The 20,380-nt window shown below is 41.6% G+C and overlaps 1 protein-coding gene across 1 annotated transcript in view; it reads right to left on the reverse strand.

Annotated features, from left to right (window-relative positions):
- Window positions 1-773: 773 nt before the first annotated feature.
- Kcnb2 (potassium voltage-gated channel subfamily B member 2) overlaps window positions 774-20,380 on the reverse strand; it is a 397,957-nt gene continuing 378,350 nt past the window's right edge. The window contains exon 4 of the mRNA XM_076924323.1: window positions 774-3,836. Within this exon, the coding sequence (XP_076780438.1) occupies window positions 1,692-3,836 (2,145 nt within the window). The 3' untranslated portion in view covers window positions 774-1,691. The remainder of the gene's footprint in view (window positions 3,837-20,380) is intronic.

Here is a 20,380-nt window from a genome sequence, read left to right on the forward strand (position 1 = left end):
CACTTTTCCTTTAAAAAAAAAAAAAGAACAAAATTTAGATTTTTCCCCCCAGAAACAATACATTGTGTAGTTTGTGCTGGCAGTTTCCCATTTCCCTGCACATGTTCGAAATGCATTGTGCTGCTGCAAAACCTGAGCATTGCCAGAAAACTAAGAAATCGTTAATTTGAGCACTTAAGCGGGCTTAGGAATAATTTGGTATACGTTTTTACTTGGATGCAAGTGAGATCCCAAGAGGTTGGAGTCTTCCTGGAGACTGTGCAGCTGCTAGCTGCTCATCGGTAACTAGAGCCTTGATTTCCACAAAACAAGGTGGGTCCGATGATCCTCCAGTGCCCAGTGCCTCCGGATTTGGTGTTCTCAGTAAGAAAATGCCTGGCGTGACTTTCAGCAAGGAAAGTTCTCTTAAAGAGGTTCCAGGCTTGGAAACCTGAGAGCCTGTCCAGTTGTTGCAGTTACTTCGAGTGTTTTAGCCAGGCTTGGGAAGGATTCAAAGTCTGCAGGAACATCGTTCTGCACCTTGTACTGTCATCTTAGGTCTCTACCCTATATTGAAAACTATTTAGTAGCCCAGATCTGGGATCCTAGCATGGTAACTCATGCTGGGACCAGTTTTGTCACTTAAGGGGGCTCTACTTTTAATTTGTTATAAATCATTTTATGGAATCTCCATTTTTTTTTTTACAGATCTTTCTTGTATGTTGGACACCAGAGGAAACTACAGCCATGTTTGGAGTGCCAAAAGACATTGTTTTAAAGGTGATTTCCAAATGTGGAATACCGATTAAAATTTTTATTTTATAGTAGAACCTTCTGTACATTTTCATGTTTATGTAAACTGAATTTCTGTAATAGTCTATGACATGATATTTAGTTTATAGGAAAAAGTTCAAGCTTAAATTCCAAATACTTGATATCTGATCATTAAAGCTTACTAATGTCCATAATTTATAAAGAACATCACAATTGCAACAACTAAGCAAAAACAAGAAAAAAAGAAAAATACCCTGTGAGTTGTATCCCAAATAAATGAAAATACATATAAACATACCCTTCAAATTATATCCTAAATAAATAAAAATCCTGTATTCCTTTAAACAAACATAAGAGTTTTATAATCCAAAGCAAGATGCACAAAATGGGTTAAGAAGAGGTTACAGTTTTGCAACAGGAAGTCTGGACAGCTCCTCTAGGCAGTAGCTGCGAAGGAAGTACCTGTGTCTCAGAAACGTTGTGTCCGCATGGCCGAGACATGTTTACATCCAGGCCTATTTACAAAGTTACGCGGTTTGTACGTGAAAGTACCTCACTCCCCATAAGCATGAACTCATGCCACAACATTTCACCCTTTCATGTGTAAATTCTAAAGTTCATTGGGAGTTAAGAGTTAAAACTGCAAAACCTGCCTACCGTTGGAAACGAAGGGAGGAAAAATGTCAGACAAGGCCGAGCCTGGGTCCTGAGAGAGCTCTTTATTTGCTCCCTACTCAGGACTCGGTTTTGTTTGTTACAAAATGCAGTCTGGACTCTTTAAACAGTACTTAAACTAAACTGTTCATGCCATGCAAAAATAACATTTTATGCACGGGTATTAGGGGGAGGGGGGTCTCTCATATTTTAGTTCATGGCATCATTAATCGCATTTTTTAAGAAACAAGGTTTTTTTTTTCTTTTATTGCTTTTATAACTAGTCACATGCTGGTCTCCCGAGTGGGACAGTAACCTGTGTCTCCTGGGTTGGAATGAATTTCTGGGGCAAACAAGTGGTTCTCCATCTTGTACCCTTCTTGATTACTGTCCTTTGGGACTTCACCCACAGCCTGGTAAATGTCTTGCCTACAGTTGTGGTCTGTGTTCTGGGGAGAGGAGGAACCCACACAGCCCTCTTCTCTTAAAGGGTCTCTGGCATTGCCAGGCTTGTCTGCTAAGCAGTTGGGACTAGGCTCTCCTCGCTTGTCTGGTCTTGACCCTTGGAGGTCTAAGAAGTCTTCGTCTTCTCCAGTGTCTATTTCAGTGAAGCTCCTCCTTTCTCTAGAAGAGAAAGAAAACAGTTTTTGCTTGGGAAATCGTGGGGATAGACCTTTGGATGGTCCCTGACAGTGTGCCGAAACATCATCCCCCGGCAAGGGTCTCTGTCCCTGGGGGAGGGCTTCTTCTAGAAGGATGGTACTCATGTGCTGGGGGGTGGTGAGTGGAAAGTCGGCTGTGGTTACTGGCAGTGGCCTGGCTGTGCTAGGTGGGGTCTGAGGTGCACTGCCTCTGTTCTCCTGAAAGTTCACTTTGAGGGATCTGGACTTGAGGGGGTTGCTCCCTTTCAGCGAACTCTTAGGGCTGTCGCTGGCACTGTCGGGTTGCAAAGGACCATGGGAAGCCCCGGCATCGAGGTTCACAGTAATGTCAACTGGTGCATAATCCAGTGCAGCCTCCCTGGCAGCAGACCCCTTATCTCTGCTTAGTGTAAGGAATGGAGGTGCCCTGGCTCTTTGGTGCTCCTCCATTCCTGGGAGGTCTGTGGGGAACTTCATTTGCAAATGAGAGGCAGAGGGTGGTGGCAGGGGTGATCTCTCAGTCTCTGTGAAGTCAGTGGCACAGCTGGTGAAGCTGTCGATGCTGGAGGTACTTTTCATGTCCACGATGACCTCGGTCTGTGCCACAGCCAGCTGCTCCTGTGGGCAAACCACCTCTTCCATTTCTATCTCCTCCTCATATGCAGATGGCCTCTCCGGCTGTTCTTGGCAGTCTGGGTTCGGGTGGGAATGCGGCTGTATCTTGGTGATTTCATTGTATAGCATCTCCAGCTTCTGGGCGCTCAGATGCTGTGGGCTGGAGGAAGAAGTGTTGTTCAGCTGTTCGTGGGAGTCTTTTTGGCTAACCTCCTGGTACTTATTCTCGTAAGACTTGTTGGAGCTTGTTTCCGACAGCGCCTTCCTGGCCCACTTCCACCGGCTTGGAGACAGGTGATTATCATCCACTGAGTCCTTGGTATTGGCTGACTCTCCAGCCTTCTCCACAGCCACGTCTATCAGTTCCATACTTCTAGCAAAGGCATCCTTTAAGTTCATAGAAACAATGCTTCCATTTCTTTTGGCTCTTTCAAGAGCCTCTCTCCTTTTAATAGCTTTCTCTTGGCGTTTTTGCTCCTTATAGAACTCAGAGAAATTGTTCACAATGATGGGTATAGGAAGGGCAATAACCAGGACTCCTGCAATGCAGCAGAGGCCACCCACAATTTTCCCTAACAGTGTTTTAGGGTAAATGTCGCCATAGCCCACAGTGGTCATGGTGATGGTAGCCCACCAAAATGATGCAGGGATACTGGTGAATTTTGTAGCATCCTCATCTTTCTCAGCAAAAAACACCAAGCTGGAAAATATCATTATTCCCATGGCTAAAAATAATATTAATAAACCCAACTCATTGTAACTCCGCCTGAGAGTGAAGCCCAGAGACTGAAGGCCCGTTGAGTGTCTGGCGAGTTTCAGGATCCTGAGGATGCGCATGATTCGGAAGATCTGGACCACGCGTCTCACATTCTGGAACTGCAGCACACTTCTGCTGGACTCGGTGAGGAAGATGGTTACATAGTATGGCAAGATGGCCAGGAGGTCAATGACATTCAGTGGGCCTTTAAAGAATTTCCATTTATTTGGTGAGGACAGGAATCTTAAAAGGTACTCCATAGTAAACCAAGCAATGCACACAGCCTCTACGTGTGCCAACTTCCGGTTGTCACTGGGTTGCTCAAATTCATCCTTTTCTTGCAGCTCCGGAAGTGTGTTGAGAGACAGGGCAATGGTGGAAAGAACGATGAACAGGATAGACACGATGGCCAAGATCTGGAAAGAAGAAGGAGGTCCACATTAGCAAAGCCTCTTTGTCGCTCTGGCAACCACACATGCATTGACCGTTCTTTGAGAGATAGAGAATGCTCTTAGTTATTCCAGAAAGGCTTTACAAAGGTTTTTATAACCTAGAGTTCCCTACAGAACACGAATACTCTTTATGAGCAACTTTGCTAAACAGCCTCATGCACATTTAGATTTCGGTATTTAGATTACTCTCCACTGTCTGCAGTTACCACCAATTGGAAAAGGCTCCATATGGTTGTCATACCTTCTTGGGGGGGGCAATCATCTGGTCTCTCTTAAAAAGCTTAACCTGTTTTTCATAGTTACCTGGTTTGTGCTGCTTGAGTGAATTACCTTACATGCGATATAAGATTAGCAGAGAATCTCAAGGCTCTGTTTTTTTTAACCGCTGTGCTCACCAATGCAGAACCCAAATATGAAGGAGTGGCCAGGCAAGATGCCTTCTAAGAACAAACACTTCTCATTGGTCAGCATCGATTTGAGGCCAGTATCAGAAGGAAGCAACAAGAGGATCTAGAGACTGAGTAGGAATCTGCTGCCCAAGCTCTGGCATTGGCTATCTTGTTTACCGTGAGACCTCGGCCAGATTATTTAACCTTTCTGTGTCTTGTTTACAAATATGTCGAATGAGTGCAATGGTCGTTACTACTTACTGGCTGTGTAACAACTGCATAGCAGTCAGACATTGCTAAATTCAGATGTTGACCCAGGACATCAGCATAGGGTCACAAAGTACCAGAAAGGGAATTTGGGAAATCTATAAGTCCATACAAAATATAGATAGTGTAAGGGGAAATTTCCTGATTCTAACTTAATATTCTAGATTGGGGGGCATATCAGGAAGACTAGGGCTAGAGAGCAATGTGAGGGTGTATCTATGCTTAGAAAAACGGGTACGTTTGGAGTATATAGCTCTTGGAGTAGGAAACACTTTGCCTAGTTTGGGTCAACTGGCTTTTTCTGATCTTTATCTATGTTCTTGCATGGATGAACGTCCATCAGAAAGGAGTAACCCCTTGAGCTAAGGCTCTCTAACTTTGACAAGTATCATTAGTAACAGGTTTTGTATTTAGCTCTGAGGAAAACAACCAAACAGTGACTGTTTTACATAGAGACTCAGCATCTAGTTAACATTTTCAAGCACAGTGATATGTCTTGAGGCCATAGCCCAATGCTTATTAAACTGTGAAAAAAAATAGTTTGTATTAGGACTTCGGACTTCTCTTCCCCCTCTTGGTATGTATACATTGTGTGTGTGTCTATGTATGTGTGTATGAAGGTACCTATGTGCTATGGTGCCTTTTAAAAAAATGCCTTTTGTCTTTCCCCTAGAATCAGGTAATGTATTGTTTTTTTTTTTGTTTGTTTGTTTGTTTTTTTGTTTGTTTTTTTTTTTGAGTGTACTTCAGAATTTCCTTTTTAAAAGGAAATGTGTGGTGGTCTGAGAACACCCTCATCTTCGACCTTTCTTGAGCCGGGTTGCTGATGTTTTTCTGCAGTGTACACTAGACTGGCGCCTGGGAGACTCTGGGAGACTCCTGTCTCTGCCGCCCATTTCCCTGCAGGAGTACTGGGACTACAGATGCTTGTGCTGTGTACCGTCTTTCACAGGGCTTCTGCAAACTCAGGTCCTCCAGCTGGCATGACAAGTGGGTTTTCCTATTGTGCCATCTCTCCAGTCTGTTTCCTTCCCTTTATGTCTGTAAGCTCCTCTACCTTGGGGTTATTCTCCTCTCGCTTCCTTCCTGTTATGCTTCATTTCTATCTTCCATTGTTTCTCTTCCTGTTCATCTAGCTCCTATTTTTTTTCTCTGCACCCACTGTAAGGAAAATCGTAAGAGCAAAAGGCATCTCAGAACATCTTATGGATACTAAATGAAAATACATGGCTCTTCAGCTCCAAAATGGTGCTTTATTAGCATGGTTTTGCTTTCTTTCCCCTAGAACCAGGTAATGTATTGTTCCTTGAGTATACTTCAGAAATTCCTTTTTTTTCAAAGGTAGGCCAGTTGACCTGGAGATATGGCTCAGTGGTTAAGAACATTTCTGTTCTTTCTCAGGATCTGAGTTTGGCTCTTGGCTCTCATGTCAGGTGTTCCCACTGCCTCTAACTCCAGTTCCAGCTCCAGCTCCAGGGATCTGACATTCCCTTCTGGCTTTAAGGACACCCCCACACATGGATACACACACATACATAAATAAAATAAATCCAGAGGTGATGGGAGATGCCGAGAAAACACAACAGCGCTGACACATGCGTGTTCTCACAGAGAATGGAGCAGCACAAGATCTGCATAGGCTCAAGCCAGGTGGGGCCCCAGTACTGAGAGGGGGGCGAGGGCATGAGCTCCCATCCCTAACCAAGAAGCAATCTCCAGTTGACAGCCATGTGCAAAGGAATAACCAGTCCTATGGGATAGGTATATAAGCCACACTTAACGGTCTGCCCCATGCTCAGCAGTAGAAGGCCAACAAGACATGAGCTCATTGGTTATTCTGGAAATTTATTTTTGATTCATATTGCTTTATTTGGCTTTAAAAAAATCTCACTGACCCTTTACTTATATATTATATTTTCCAATTTTGTGTTTTTATGTTTGCGTGTGCTTCTAGCGCTCTTTTTTTCTGTTTTGTTTGTCTGTTTTCTAAAGAGAGAGAAAGAATGGAGCTGGGTGGGTAGAGGTTGGTGAGAAGGATCAGGGAAGAGATGTGGATGGAAAAACGGCACTCAAAACATACGGCATAACTTTTCAAAATCAATCTATCTGTCAAATGTTCTTTTTAAAAGGCAGGCCAGTGTATCCCAATAGGAGCAGCTGTCTTCACCTCTTCTAACAGACGTATGGAGTGGAAAAGCCAGTAAGAACGCCGACTTAGATGAGCCTGAGGATGAAGGACTGTCTACTGGAATCAAGACAGGAACGTTCGCATTGAGGCTGTCCTTTATCAGCCAATGGCAGGGTGATTCCTACACTATTCTTTATCTGAAGCCACTGCTCACCTCTTACCTGTTATCATGCTCTAACACAAGAAACCAGGCTTGCATGGGCAGGTTTGAGGGGGGCACACTCTCATTATCACACTATGAGTTTTCTTTTTTTAAGACAGGATTTCAGTATGCACCAGAGGCTGGCCTTCAATTCACTATGTAGCCCAGGCTGGCTTCATACTTCTGAACTTCCTGTCTCTGGTTCCCACCGGCATGTGCTACCATACCCAGCTCTGGACATCTTACTATTGGGATTTCTTCTCTGATTCTTCTACAGATACCCATACTTTATATACCCACATTGAATAGCTCCCCAGCACAGTTTCTATGATGATACTGATATTTGTCAATTTTGAGGGAAAGAAGATATTCAGAAATGCAAATGAATCCATCTTGCTATTTTAAAACTCTTTTTAAAAGTATGGCATCAGGAACCAGCCCCAGGATTTTATACATGCGAGGCACGTGCCACTCATGTACCACTGAGCCGTACCCCTCCCTCTCTTTCAACCTTTGGACAAAGAATAATAGGTCTTCAGTTTTCCTTGTATTCAAAGCTGTCTTCTTTCTTCCTTCCTTCCTTCCTTCCTTTCTTTCTTTCTTTCTTTCTTTCTTTCTTTCTTTCTTTCTTTCTTTCTTTTTTCCTTTCTTCCTTTCTTCCTTCCCTCCCTCCCTCTCTCTCTCTCTCTCTCTCTCCCTCTCTCTCCCTCTCTCTCTCTTTCTTTCAAGATTTATTTCTTTTATGCATGTGAGTACATCGTTGCTGTACTCATGCGCCAGACACACCAGAAGAGGGCCCCGTATAGATGGTTGTGAGCCACCATGTGGTTGCTGGAAATTGAACACAGGACCTCTGGAAGAGCAGTCAGAGCTCTAAACTGCTGAGCCATCTCTCCAGCTCACTGTTTGATTCCTTTTTTTTCTTCTTTCTTCTTCTTCTTTTTTTTTTAACTTTGAAAATCGCATATGAAGTAAATTTATAAGGGCTTTTCTTCACAAATTACCATCTCCCAATAAAGTCTTGGTACATTAAAAATGAAATACAACACCAGGCATTGTGGTCCTTTCATCCCAGCAATCCAGAGGCAGAGGATTCTTTTGAGTTTGAGGCCACCCTGGTCTACAAAGCAGGCAGGACTGTTACAGAGAACTTTGCCTCGAAAACAAAACAACAAAAATCCTGATACTACAGACAGAAGAAAAGTGTCACTATTACAACATTAAAAAAAAAAAAAAAAAAAAGCTGCAGAAACATCCTTGCCACACTCGACCAGTTTAACCAGGTAAAGAGGACACATCCTTTGTTCCTGCACTGGCCCCACAACCAGGGATTCCGGGTACCTTCCAGGACCACAGTAAAGTAAGTCTTAGGTTCCTGGCTGCCCTTCTGCCTGCTGGGAATCTGCTAGAATAACCCACAATCAAGTCCAAGCTCCAAATGTCCCGAAGTGCCTGAGGTTTATGTGTCCTGCCGGGGAGAACTTAGCACACGCACCCCAACTTCCACACATCCTGCCCCACGACAGGGCACGAGCACTCGGCCATGCACCTGGCCACTGCAGCACTCCCATTGTTTGATTTCTTACTCAAAAAATTTAAAACCCAGAAATGCTGTGTAATATTAACGCAGACTATAATCTAGATGTTTACAACCTGATAAAGACGACTTCGTTTAACACTTGAAAAGTTAGCATACAAATGAAATGGGCCAGAGGACATCTGTGAAGAAAGGGAATTATTGTAGAAAAACCAAACATTTAAGCTCCTAGCAACATCACATGTTCAGCGGGGAAACCAAAGGTCCTGACATGCATTGTTTTCTATTTCACATCGAAGTCAATTTGCTAGAAACCATTTGCTCTCCACTTGGAGGAATGGTTCATTTTGAATATCTTGTGAAGCTTGGCATTTTCTCAGAAGAACAGCTTCTCAGACATACTCCATACATACCAAAGTGTTGGGGGCCCGACTTTTAGCTGAAAGCGGCTATCAGCTTTGCAGCCATCTTGAGCCATATACCCTGACATGAGATTTAAACTACAATAGCCTACAACAGCTGAGAACACTCTGATAATCTTGGTTTAGATACATTGAGATTAAAGGTGTGTGAGATTAAAGGTGTGTAATTTAAGAGTATGATTTAGAAGTATAGAGATCAGAGTGAGAGACAAGACCTAAGGGCATGATTAAAGGTGTAACTTAGAGGCGTGGCTTAGAAGTAAGACATATAAAATGCAGAGGCAGACAGTAGGATTCAGACATTAGGGAGACACAGCAGAGAGAAGACATTAGGGAGACGATAGAAGACAGAACCAGAGATCAGAGAATATAGATGGAGATCAGAGACTATAGAGGGATCATCAGAGACGAATCTCAGACATTAGGTAGAATCTGCCGTCACCCTCGCTCTTGCTGAACCCCCGACCTAAAGACCGGAGCGGCAGCTTGGGCCGGGATACAGTGGCCGCCCAAACATGGGTCGGCCCGGGCCTCAACATTTTGCTCAGGCCGAGACATTTTTTGGCCACCCCAACATGGGACTAGTGCGGTCCTCAACACCAAAGGTGACTTTTGTAGAGCAATAAGTCAACTGCATGTTTGTTAGTTTATTAGAGAGACTTTCAGTACCATAAATGTGAAAATTTTCTCAGAGCTATAGGATAAAATTCTAAACGTAGATATCTGCACTAAGCACAATGAACCTGATGGCGTGCTTTGCTTACTTACTAAGTAAAGCATAAGGTAGGACATGACTGGCTCAGGCTTCTAATGTGTTGCCTTAAATTGCCCTCCAGACCCAGCAGAGCCAGACTGTTTCCCTCAGTTTTAGCAAGCAGACTTAGGTTTGCTCATGGCAAAGGAAGTGGCTCTTCAAGCAACTAGGTGTGTGATGTTGGTTCAGCTTCCCTGGAGATTTGAATTAGCTCATTGTCAAGGTCCCTTTCTCACTGACATTTAGCAGATCCATGTTTACTTTAACAGTTTTCCTTATTCTAGTCATGACTGTAAGTCAAACCCAAGACAAGTCCTGGATGACCCTGACATTTGGTTGAGTGGACAGAATTAAATTTTGTTGCTTAAGAAAAAAAAAATTTAAAGAGTTGGCTTTGAAAAATCTTGCCCTGTGTATAATGTAAGCATTTAGTTATGGGGAACAGACATTCTTTCTGGATGAGTCTTTTGTCTCTTGAGTCACTGGGATGCGTATTCTTGTCCTTCGTTTTGACACAGGCACTATAGCTTGACATGGAGTTATAGACAGAGCTCTCACACTTCTGTAGTGGACACTCAAAGTTGGACGCATAGATTTCTGTTTGAGTATGCACAGCAGTCCAAGACTGGCTTTAGTCACATCCACTTGCTGAAGTTATCTGTAGATAATGGATCCCTTGTGGTGAAAAGAAATGCAGGGCAAGGAATTAAAACACATGGTTCTGCTACGTATGAAGACAAAGCAGGCTCATCTCAAAATGAGGTGCCCCTGCTTGCTTCAGAGGATCACTGACTGGATCACGAAGAAAGTTCTTTGTAAAACATCTAGTGTGATAAGTTTAAGAAACACTGGAGAGCCTTCCACACTGGTTTTTGTTGTTGTTGTTGTTCATTTGTTTGTTTTTATTTTGAGAACAGATCTGACATATTCCAGGGTGACCTCGATCCTATCGTGTAGGTGAGAAACATCTTAAAGTTTCATTTCCTTCTGTCTAAACTTCACAAGTGCTGGGATTGTGTTTCTATGCTACTGGGGTGGGTTGTGTACCAGAGGAAGACGCCAAGTCCAACTGAGCAACATCTCCAGGGCACATTTCATTTTAAATATGTTTCTAGGATTTTTTTGTTTGTTTGTTTTTTTTTTTTTTTTTGTTTGTTTGTTTGTTTTGTAGTCCAGGCTGGCCGCTGATTCCCAACCACGCATCCTTTGTTTGCAGGTGATGGAATTACAGATCTGTACTACCACAACCAGTTTCCTATCTGTATTTTCAACACTTTCAAGCATATTCTTTGACCTAAATAGTGATTTGTGACTAAAACACCTACATTAGGATCAGACAGAGGTTGCTTCAGGTGCTTCATGTCTTGAAATATGCATATAGCTTTATAGCCTGTTTCTTCCATGTCTTCATCTGCCGTGTCCTCACTGCCCGTCTGTCTGTCACACAAATAGAAATCTCTGTGCTTCACATGGACGGCACCAGTGGTTTTGCCTCTTTGTTTCCTAAGCCTGCCTTCCTTCCCATGAGCACATGTCAAGAGGTGAGTGAAGTAGGCTAAATTCTCTGAACGGCCATACAGCTCTCTGGCTTTATTTCTCTTCCTAGCAGGGCATAATTGATGGTTTGGATGAGCCGTGGAAAACAATGTGGAGAAGAATGACATAGACTTCTCAGGGAAAGGATAAGTTGTTTAAACTGACAGGAAGGAAGAGGGCTGTGAAAAGCATTCTTAGAAGCATGAATAATTTTCTACTTTCAGAATAGAGATACAATGTGTTGGCTGTTCCAAGCCTACCAGCCAAATGCCTGCCCACTTGTAGAAGGAAGAGGCTGGAATTTGGTAAGAATAGCATGAATTCAGTGCCCTCATCTCCTAGATCTACTCCCCAGATGACTACTGGGAATAGCCAAACAAAACCAAAATGCTCTGAGTCCCACTGAAGGAAGAGTCACATTATTTTTTTTTTTCTGTTCCAGCCTTTGTTTTTTGAGCCACATGGTGCCCACCTTTCTAAGGCTGAAGGCTACAGACTGCCTAACTGCCCCTTCTTGTTTTGACATTCCTGACTCATCCAGAACAAAAGGGGCTCCATGCTTAAGTTCTCTCATTCAGACAAGACTGCTTATGCTCCAACACCAGATGACCAAATGAAAAGAACATACATCACTATAAAGTTCAATTGCTGGCAAGGTTATTATGACCCCAGTGATTATGTGCTCCCAGAATTCACTCCCCTTACAGTTTTGTGGGATAGTTGGATGAGGGATTGTCCATGTGTACAGTGTTCTCTGTATGGGGAGATGTGGGGTGTGGGAAGCAACCCTGTTTAGATTGCTTTTCAATTTCACACACAAACCTATTTTTTGGGGAAGGGGGAGTTTGGATATCTTATGGACATGGAGCACATTTACTATTCTGCTGTTGTCTTCTGAAGTAAGCTTAGTTTCATTAACCCTGATATATTTCCATATCTGAAAGGGTTAGATCTTAGGAAGCAAGTCATGGATGAAAGCTGATAAGTGGAATTTCCTATTATTCTTAAAATATTTATAGACATAGGAGCAGTAGTGAGTTGGAGATGGTGCCAGTCTTACACAATAACTGATTCTCAGCGAAGTTTTGGGGAGCCTAAGAGTAAAAGCGGAGACTAGTCAAGCATGGTAGAAGACAGACATCTCGCCTTCTGCTAGCTCTTTAGGAGCAAGAAGAATCCTCATGGATCCTCTCTTGTTGACTGCATGCATATTTAATTAATTATATTTGCTTGTTTCTGTTGCTGTGCTGGAGATTGAACCCAGAGACTTGCATACATTAGACAAGACCTTGCTACTGAACTAATCTCACACTCTCCTTGAAGGTTTAGATCCTGACCTTTGGTATGGGTGCAAAGGGTTGTGGGGGAAAGATGCAAGAAGAGACCCTGGGGAAAGATGCAAGAAGAGACCCAGGCCAATAATCCTTTCAACGGGGTTTCATCAAGCTCAGTTGCTTAGAAATTGTACATTATAATAATTGAGCTAGAAGAAAAATGGGAAACACAAAGAAGCAAAGATTGAGGGGTCTAGTAAATATGTGGCATTGGACAGGGCTGTCAGTGACATGATGTGACTGAGGGTCAAGAGCTTGAGCTTGAACCCTGGTCCTGACATCCTGTGTTCTCTCTGACCGTGGACATCAGAAGTAGCTTTTTGAGAGTCAGTAGTCTCATGTACAGAATGTAGAAAGTAAAATACTTGCTTTCTCTATCTAGACAGTCATGTCTTGAGGACAAATAAAACAAAGTTCATGTTAGGTTTTTGTAAATTGTAAAGCACTAACAGTATTCATTATTATCCTTATTTGAGAAGTTCTCAAATCATACATCAATTCCTGTTGAGTCAAAAGAAGAATCTTTGTCCATATTCTAAAAGCCTAGACACCCCCCTCCAATATCCTACAAAGAGACCATGTTCAAGTGCATGGCATAATTAGGGGAGCCAGGAAAACATCAGGTTCTCAGATGTTTGGTGCCAATGGACTTCCCGAAGCTGGACTTTTAACAACTGCAAACCTTCTAACTTGCCCCTTCTTCCAGTTTCCCAGGCAGCTCAGGTGTTGGGAACACTTACATGGAATGTTAGTTCCTGTGTTCACTGTAAACAAGAGGTTCATGAACACTTTCTGCACTGACTTGAATTTGCACATTTTCTTTCTGTAGCCTTACTTACACTTGAAGAGCTGCCTCTTTTGCAGAGTGTAGCCAGACTTAGGAGGTAAAAATACAGAATATTTTAGTTGTATTTAAACTGAATGTTTATCTGGTATGTACTGAAAATGTCTTTGATGTTTGTATGAAATGAAAATTTAAGAAAGTGTTCTGTATTTGATCAGGCATACTGGCCTGGGAACAATCTCTACTCCAGGATGTCTGACCAGCTTTAATTTTTAATTCTATGTATGCATGTTTCTCTGTGTTTGGGTTTGTGCATGTGAATGCAGGTGACTGTGGAGGCCAGTAGAGACAATCAAATCCCCTGAAGCTGGAATGACCCACAGTCATGATGCCCACCTGGCATGGGCATGAGGGATCCACTGGGATCCCTTGCAAGTACTGAGTCTTCTCTCTAGCCCTCAAGTATATCAGCTTGTTCCTGGGCACCTGGAAGATTTAACAGGGTGACTTAAAGATTGACAATGGCTGGGATATAGTTGTTTAATGGTGGCTCCCCGTGACAAGCAACAGCAAACTCATACTGTATAGAGTCTTGTTTCTGCCCTCAGTGGAATCCTCTCAGCTATCTTTCATAATACCCCCTTTCCAGCGCTGGTTCACCAGAGTGCTCTTCATGTTCTCGTATACCCATACAGCCTTGCAGCTCTCTTAATCATTCAACAAGTTCATAGGACACAATTTTGTTTCTCAAACAAGGTTTTAGGCTTGTGGCAATTACTACTGAACTTTCTGTGGAAGTTCTTACAGTGTCTAACAGAACAGGCACTTTCTGAATGTATTTTGGATAAAGGAGTCAACCCCCACCCATGATACTGCACCCCAACCCCCCAAAAAGCTGGAGAAAATGAGAATGGACCCTTGAAGAAATTAAGGATTTTCTACCCAAGTATGATACCTGTCGTTCTAGAACTCACGAAGCTGAAGTAGTAGGATCACTCAGCATAGCAAGGCTTGGTATGAAAAATATAAATAAGTAACGAAAGAAAGCCAAATTTTTTTAACTCTGAGAGAACATGCCAGTGGTTTTATCATTTTGGCTGGCTTCTTAATAATCCAAAATCAACCTAATATCTTTAACTGGCATTAATCATTTTTCTTCTTAAATAGAAATTCCTATCTTGAACAGCTTTACAAGTTCAACATAATCTTTTCCTAGTTTTCAGATCTATACTTTTTTAAAATTAATCCTCTCTTCTTCATTATCCTATGGAGATTGCCTTTCCTACTTTAAATCCTTAATCCTTTAGTAAGTCTGTTGTTGAATTGATATTGGCGTTGGCTGTCACCTTCATGGAAGGATACATTTACTTAAAGAGAAGTGTTGTATTCACTCTATAATACATCTTTATTGAGTTTGCATGTAATATAACCGGTGCATACAGTGCTAGCTGCATGCATAGATCTGTATGATTCAGACTTGTGCAATGTTAAGCCACTGAGAATAATGAATGATACAGGTTATATATTAAAACACATTTGCATATACTCACATTTTATTTTACTCTTAACAGTATTTTATTAACTCTTAGAGAGTTGATTAGTTAATTAACTCTTAGAGAATTTCATGCATTGTTTTGAATATATTCACCCCAGCTCCTCCCATAACCAACCTTTCTACCTTCCTTACCTTTAAACCCAATTTTGAGTTTTCCTCACCCTCTTCCCCATCCAGTCAAGTTTGTATTGCTCAACTAATCTTAGTAGTGGGCCTTCCCTGGTATATGGTTGACTTAGCAGGGGTCAGACAACTAAAGAAAACAATTCTTTTTTTCCTAGCACTTATACATATATTTTATATACCTACATACCAATCATGTGACCAAATGTAAAGCCCCACAGAAAATATTAAAAAATGTATAAAATTAAAAAATATTAAGAAGTCTGCACATTCTATTGAAGAAATACATATTTATAAGAATAACATTAAAGTACCATGTGATTATTCAACATCTCAGATTCTTAAAGATTTAGGAAAAAGTAAGACAATGCACAGAAGCTTTCTTCACCATTTCTCATTGTTACCAGGTTTCCAGCTCTTTAAAAAGATAATCCTTGGAACCTTGCAGAGCAAGCCCATGTTTTGAATGTGTTTTATTTTCTTCTGACAGGATGATTGGGCATTTCTGCATTTTTACATTTCTATTCAGGTTTTGTAATGCTCTTGCTTTTTGTGTTGGAAAGGTTTTAGAAAGGGTTAATCTAAGTGCAATTCTAATCACAAGTACTTTTGTGGGAAGCCATGAAGGACACATAGGATGAAAATTTCATTCAAAAGGGAAAGTAAATGTAAAGCAGGCTGAAAGGAGAGGATGGACAATGGCTTTGAGGCTCCCCAAACCATGGTTTGCTCAAAACATTCTGTATAATATTTTGGGACTGGAGGTATTCCTAAGGAGGCATGGTGTGGAGGTGAATTAATGGCGGCTACATACAAGACTGTGCACTGAGCAACTCCAGATGGTACCAGTCAGGATATTCCTCATTTGTGCAACACATAACTCTGAAAGCCCCAAGGAACAGAAAGCTCTGCAGTGTATCTTTGCTGGTACTTCATGGAGGTCAGGCAGATTGTGAAGGGCATATGATGTAAGGAAATCAAGTGTGTTGATCTTCCTTCTGCAGAGCGGGTTCCCTGGCTCAGCAGCATCAGATCAGCAATGTGGAGTGTGATATGCTGAGTTGTTGGACATGTGAATTCCCAGGTCTTGTTTCATTATTATGGAATAATACTGGGGAGATGCCTAGCAGTCTGTCTTTGTTTATCTTGCCATCAGTGACTCTGATGCCTACCAAAGCTCAATGATGCTTCTATAAGAAGTACCACCAAGGATGCCATACAAGGCTTTTGTATTTGTAGTATAAATTGGTCGGTGGGTGAAATACATGAGACAGGTTGGAGACACAAATGAAGCCAGGGGGCAGTTTCTACAGCAGCTGGACAATGGACAGATTGTAAGACCATTTCTCAAGAGGCATCTCACTTTTTATTTGGTACAGGGTTGGAGGAGTCCAGAGTCCTCTTCAGCTTCTCACTTAGTTTACCATGAAGACTGATTGACTTGGATCAATGTTCATCATCATCTTACAGGATTAGAAGGCAGAGTCATCCTTGGCCTTAACCATGACTTAAAGTCAAAAATGTTTCTTCATAATAAGAAAGTATTCTACTCAGAACTTTAGGCATTGTCAGTGAGAACATTTTCTGATAGAGTTAAACACTTCACTGAGCACATGAGTAAACTATGTGTTATTTACTAGAACTCTTTTCTTATGTAAAATGTTATCCAAAGTGGACATGTTCAAGCCACCCAGGACAAAGGCCGGATTTATGCTTCCTGTTCCCCGAAAGCAGGCTCAGTTGTTGAATGGCTGCATAACCATCCCTACTTTGAGTTTCTGCAAGGAAGTGTTCTAATTTTCCAGAATTAAAGTGCTATTAAAATCTGGCTTTGTTCCTTGGATACCAACTGGCTCCCATCAGCTCATCAATCACCATTAGCAGAGAACCGCAAGGATTTATTTCCACCATTATCCATTATCCATTATCCCCATAGCTCAAGACTGTGTCCCAGCAGCTTCAACAGCAAGAAACAAAACAAAACGAAATCTGGAAGGTAATCATTTTTTCCTTTTAATAAATCTCTGTGGCAAACGTCTTCTAAAAAGTACTTTTGGGGTCAACATAATTAAGTCCACATTACAGAATGCCGGCAAACAAGACAAGCGGGGGGCCTTGGCAGAACTGAACAGAGCTGCCAAGGGAGAAGTTAGATGGAGTCAAACCCAGTGGGGCCTGAAGGAACCTTGCCTGACTCACTCTCCAGCTATTAGGGAGGCTGCTGTGTGGTCCCTCGGCCCCAGAAGCAGCTGTATTTTATAGGTGTTTTTTTTCACATCTGAAGCAAGGATGACAGGTGTTCTTCCAAGCATGACAAACAAAGGCTTTTCACTGGGACCTATTTGGCTTGCTTCAGCAGCAACAGAGACCCATAATCAGAAGGAACCCAGTGCTTCTCTACTAAGTACAACTCTGTTTTCCACTTAGTCTCAGGAAGTGCATGTTGAATAGAGGAATTACCTTATTACTGTCTTATGTGAACAATGTGTATAGTCACATAGATTCATTCTAAACATAGGGTAACCCCTGGATTCTCTTATGAGAGCTACTGAAGAAGGCCTTGCCTTTTAAACTATTTATTTTCTTAAAAAAAAAAAAAAAAAAAAAACCTCTACCATAAAATAAAATATTTTATAGAAAAGATAATTATTTTCTCTTATTTATGTATTCCTTTATTCATATTATTTTCATGTGTGTACAGGTGCATTTGTGGTTTGTGTGAAGGCCAGATATGGACTCTGGGTATTATTGTTCACCATATTTGGGAATCAAGGTCTCTTACTGCTCCAGATCTCACAGATTAGACAAGTCTGGTTAGCACTGAGATTACAAGCCACACCCACCACATCTAGATTTTTTAAATTACTTATTCACTTTACATTACAATCACAACCCCCTTCCTCCTCCCCTTCCAGTCTCACCCTTACAAAGCCCTTCCCTCACTACCTTCTTCCCTTTTCTTTGACATTCAGATTTTTTTTTTTAATGTGGGTTCTGGGACTCATGCTGAGGTTTTTGTGTCTTACAAGGCAAGTTCTTTACCAGCTAACTACCTCCCAGCTAGCATAAAACATTCTTTGGAAATACCTTTTAGTTCTATTTTTAAACTGGGACTCTAAAATAGAAGCTGCAGACACATCATCATAAATCTCAAAACTCTAAATAGTAAGGTAGGTTTATTTTTTTTTTAAAAAATATCTCAAAAGGTTCTTCCCATTCAAATCATCTTACTGAAGTATTTTGAACTAGTTTTACCACTGACAGTAGGCTTCACCCCAAGTTCCCTGCTTTAAAACAAAAGGTATTGAGGACTGGGCCCAAGATCCATGTCAGGGAAGCACCCTACCACAGAGCTACAAACTCACCTTAGAACCCAAATTTTATTTTGTTTATTTTTGACAGAGTCTTACTATGTAACCCAGACTGGCTTTGAATTTGTGATCATCCTGACTCAGCCTTCCATGCAGGGATAGCAGGTCTGCATTAACACATGTGGCTGTGTGCTTACAAAGAATTCATATGTGCCTTTGAATTTGAGGGACACTCCCTTTAGATACATGCATGTCACTTGAAAAAAGAACTCAGAAGGCAGAGGAGCATTGCTCAGTGTAGACTGTTTGCCAAGTGTCTATGAGGCCCCAGGTTGTATTCCCTCAATAAGGAGAGAGAGCAAGATAAAAGACAGATTATTTTAATGAGTTACTGTCTTAGTTTGGGTTTTATTGCTGTGAAGAGACACCATAACTACAGCAACTCTTATTAAAAAAAACCATTTAGTCGGGGCTGGCTTACATACAGTTCAGAAATTTACTCCACTATTGTCATTGTGGGAAATATGGAAGCATCCTGGCAGACATACCACTGGAGAAGGAGCTGAGAGTTCTACATCTTGATCTGAGCTCAGCAGAAGGGGACTGTGTCACACTGGCCAGACTTGAACATATGTGAGACCTCCATCTCTGTCTCTACAGTGACATCATTCCTCCAACAAGGCCACACCTCCTAATAGTGCCACTCCCTGTGGGTCAAGCATTCCAACACATGAGTGTATGGGGGCTAAACCTATTCAAAACACCACAGTTACTTTCAATTTTGTGGGCAAGGGTCTACCCTCAAACCTGTAGTCTTCTTTATATTGTTTAGGGCTCTCCCAATCTTCCAAAACAATCCAACCCTTTGGACACCAAGTATTCAAATAGATGGCTTTATAGCAGACATTTCACATTCAAACCACTGTAGATGTCAAGGACTGACAGTGACCATTAGAAGCTGAGAAGAATCTACTACATGTCTACTACCTTCAGGTTTCTTGCACCTTGGTATGCAAGAACACAATTCTCTTGTTGCTTTCAACTCTGCAGTTTGTGGTAATTTGGTAGAGCAGCTGGGGGCAAGAACACAACCAGGTTGTTTAGTCAATTAGATATTCTAATCTTTAATGAGCTGATGGTGCTATGAACACTATAAGAGCTCTTAAGTGTGTTTACTTCAAAAGCAAATTTACTGTCATTTGAAAAGGAAGGCTAGACTCCTAGTCAGCAGGAAAGTCAGTTTAATTGGAGGACACAAAGTTGTTTTTACTGTTGGATGTAAATAGCCAGGCTTTGTCACTTAGATAATTAGCACCTGTATCTGAAGGAGCAGCTCAAGACAAGCTGGGACATAGTGGGACAGAAACTGAAGCACACTTACACCAGCAGGATGCAGGTAGGCTGGGGTAAATTAGGAAATATTACCAACAGTAGATTGAAATCAAAGTTAGCCACAAGAAACTTCTCTGATATTAAGAAATCAAAAAACCCAGTTAAATTCTGAGTTGTTTCTCGTTTTTTTTTTTTTTTTTTTTTTTTTTTTTTTTTTTTTTTTTTTTGCTCTATTATTTTGATTTTTGAAGTTAGTACATAAAATGATGGGTTTCTCTCGGCATTTTAAGACACTCTTTGTTATTCCTGCCTCCCACATTCTTCCTTTGCCTGCGGCCCTCTTTCCCCACACACTGTTCTTTCTGCTTTCTTGCCACACGAATTTCATTGTCCTTTCTTCCCCAGATTCTCCTCTCCCCACTTCAGCTCTCTTTCTCTCCTTTATTGGTCACTAACCCCCACCTCACATTGAAATCTAGATTCTGCATAAGAGGGAAATCATACAGTATCTTCTGAATCCTCTGGGGTTCTGTCTATTATCTGGAAAATGTCCTGACTTCATTTTTTTTTTTTAAGACTGAAAAACTTCATTGTATATATATATAACACCACATTTTCTTTGCCCATTCATCTGTGATGGACATGTAGGCTGGTTCCATTTCTGGCTATTGTGACATAGTGCCTCAGTCAACACAGATGTAAGCATCCTTGTGGCCTGCTGGTTTCGAGTTCTCCCGTAGATCTCAGGGTGCTAGCTAGACTTACTTCACATGGTAGCTCTACTTTTAGCTTTTGGATGAATCTCTGCCTTGACTTTGATAGTGGCTATGTGAT

Source organism: Arvicanthis niloticus, chromosome 25 (genome assembly GCF_011762505.2).
Source record: "Arvicanthis niloticus isolate mArvNil1 chromosome 25, mArvNil1.pat.X, whole genome shotgun sequence".
NCBI lineage: Eukaryota > Metazoa > Chordata > Mammalia > Rodentia > Muridae > Arvicanthis > Arvicanthis niloticus.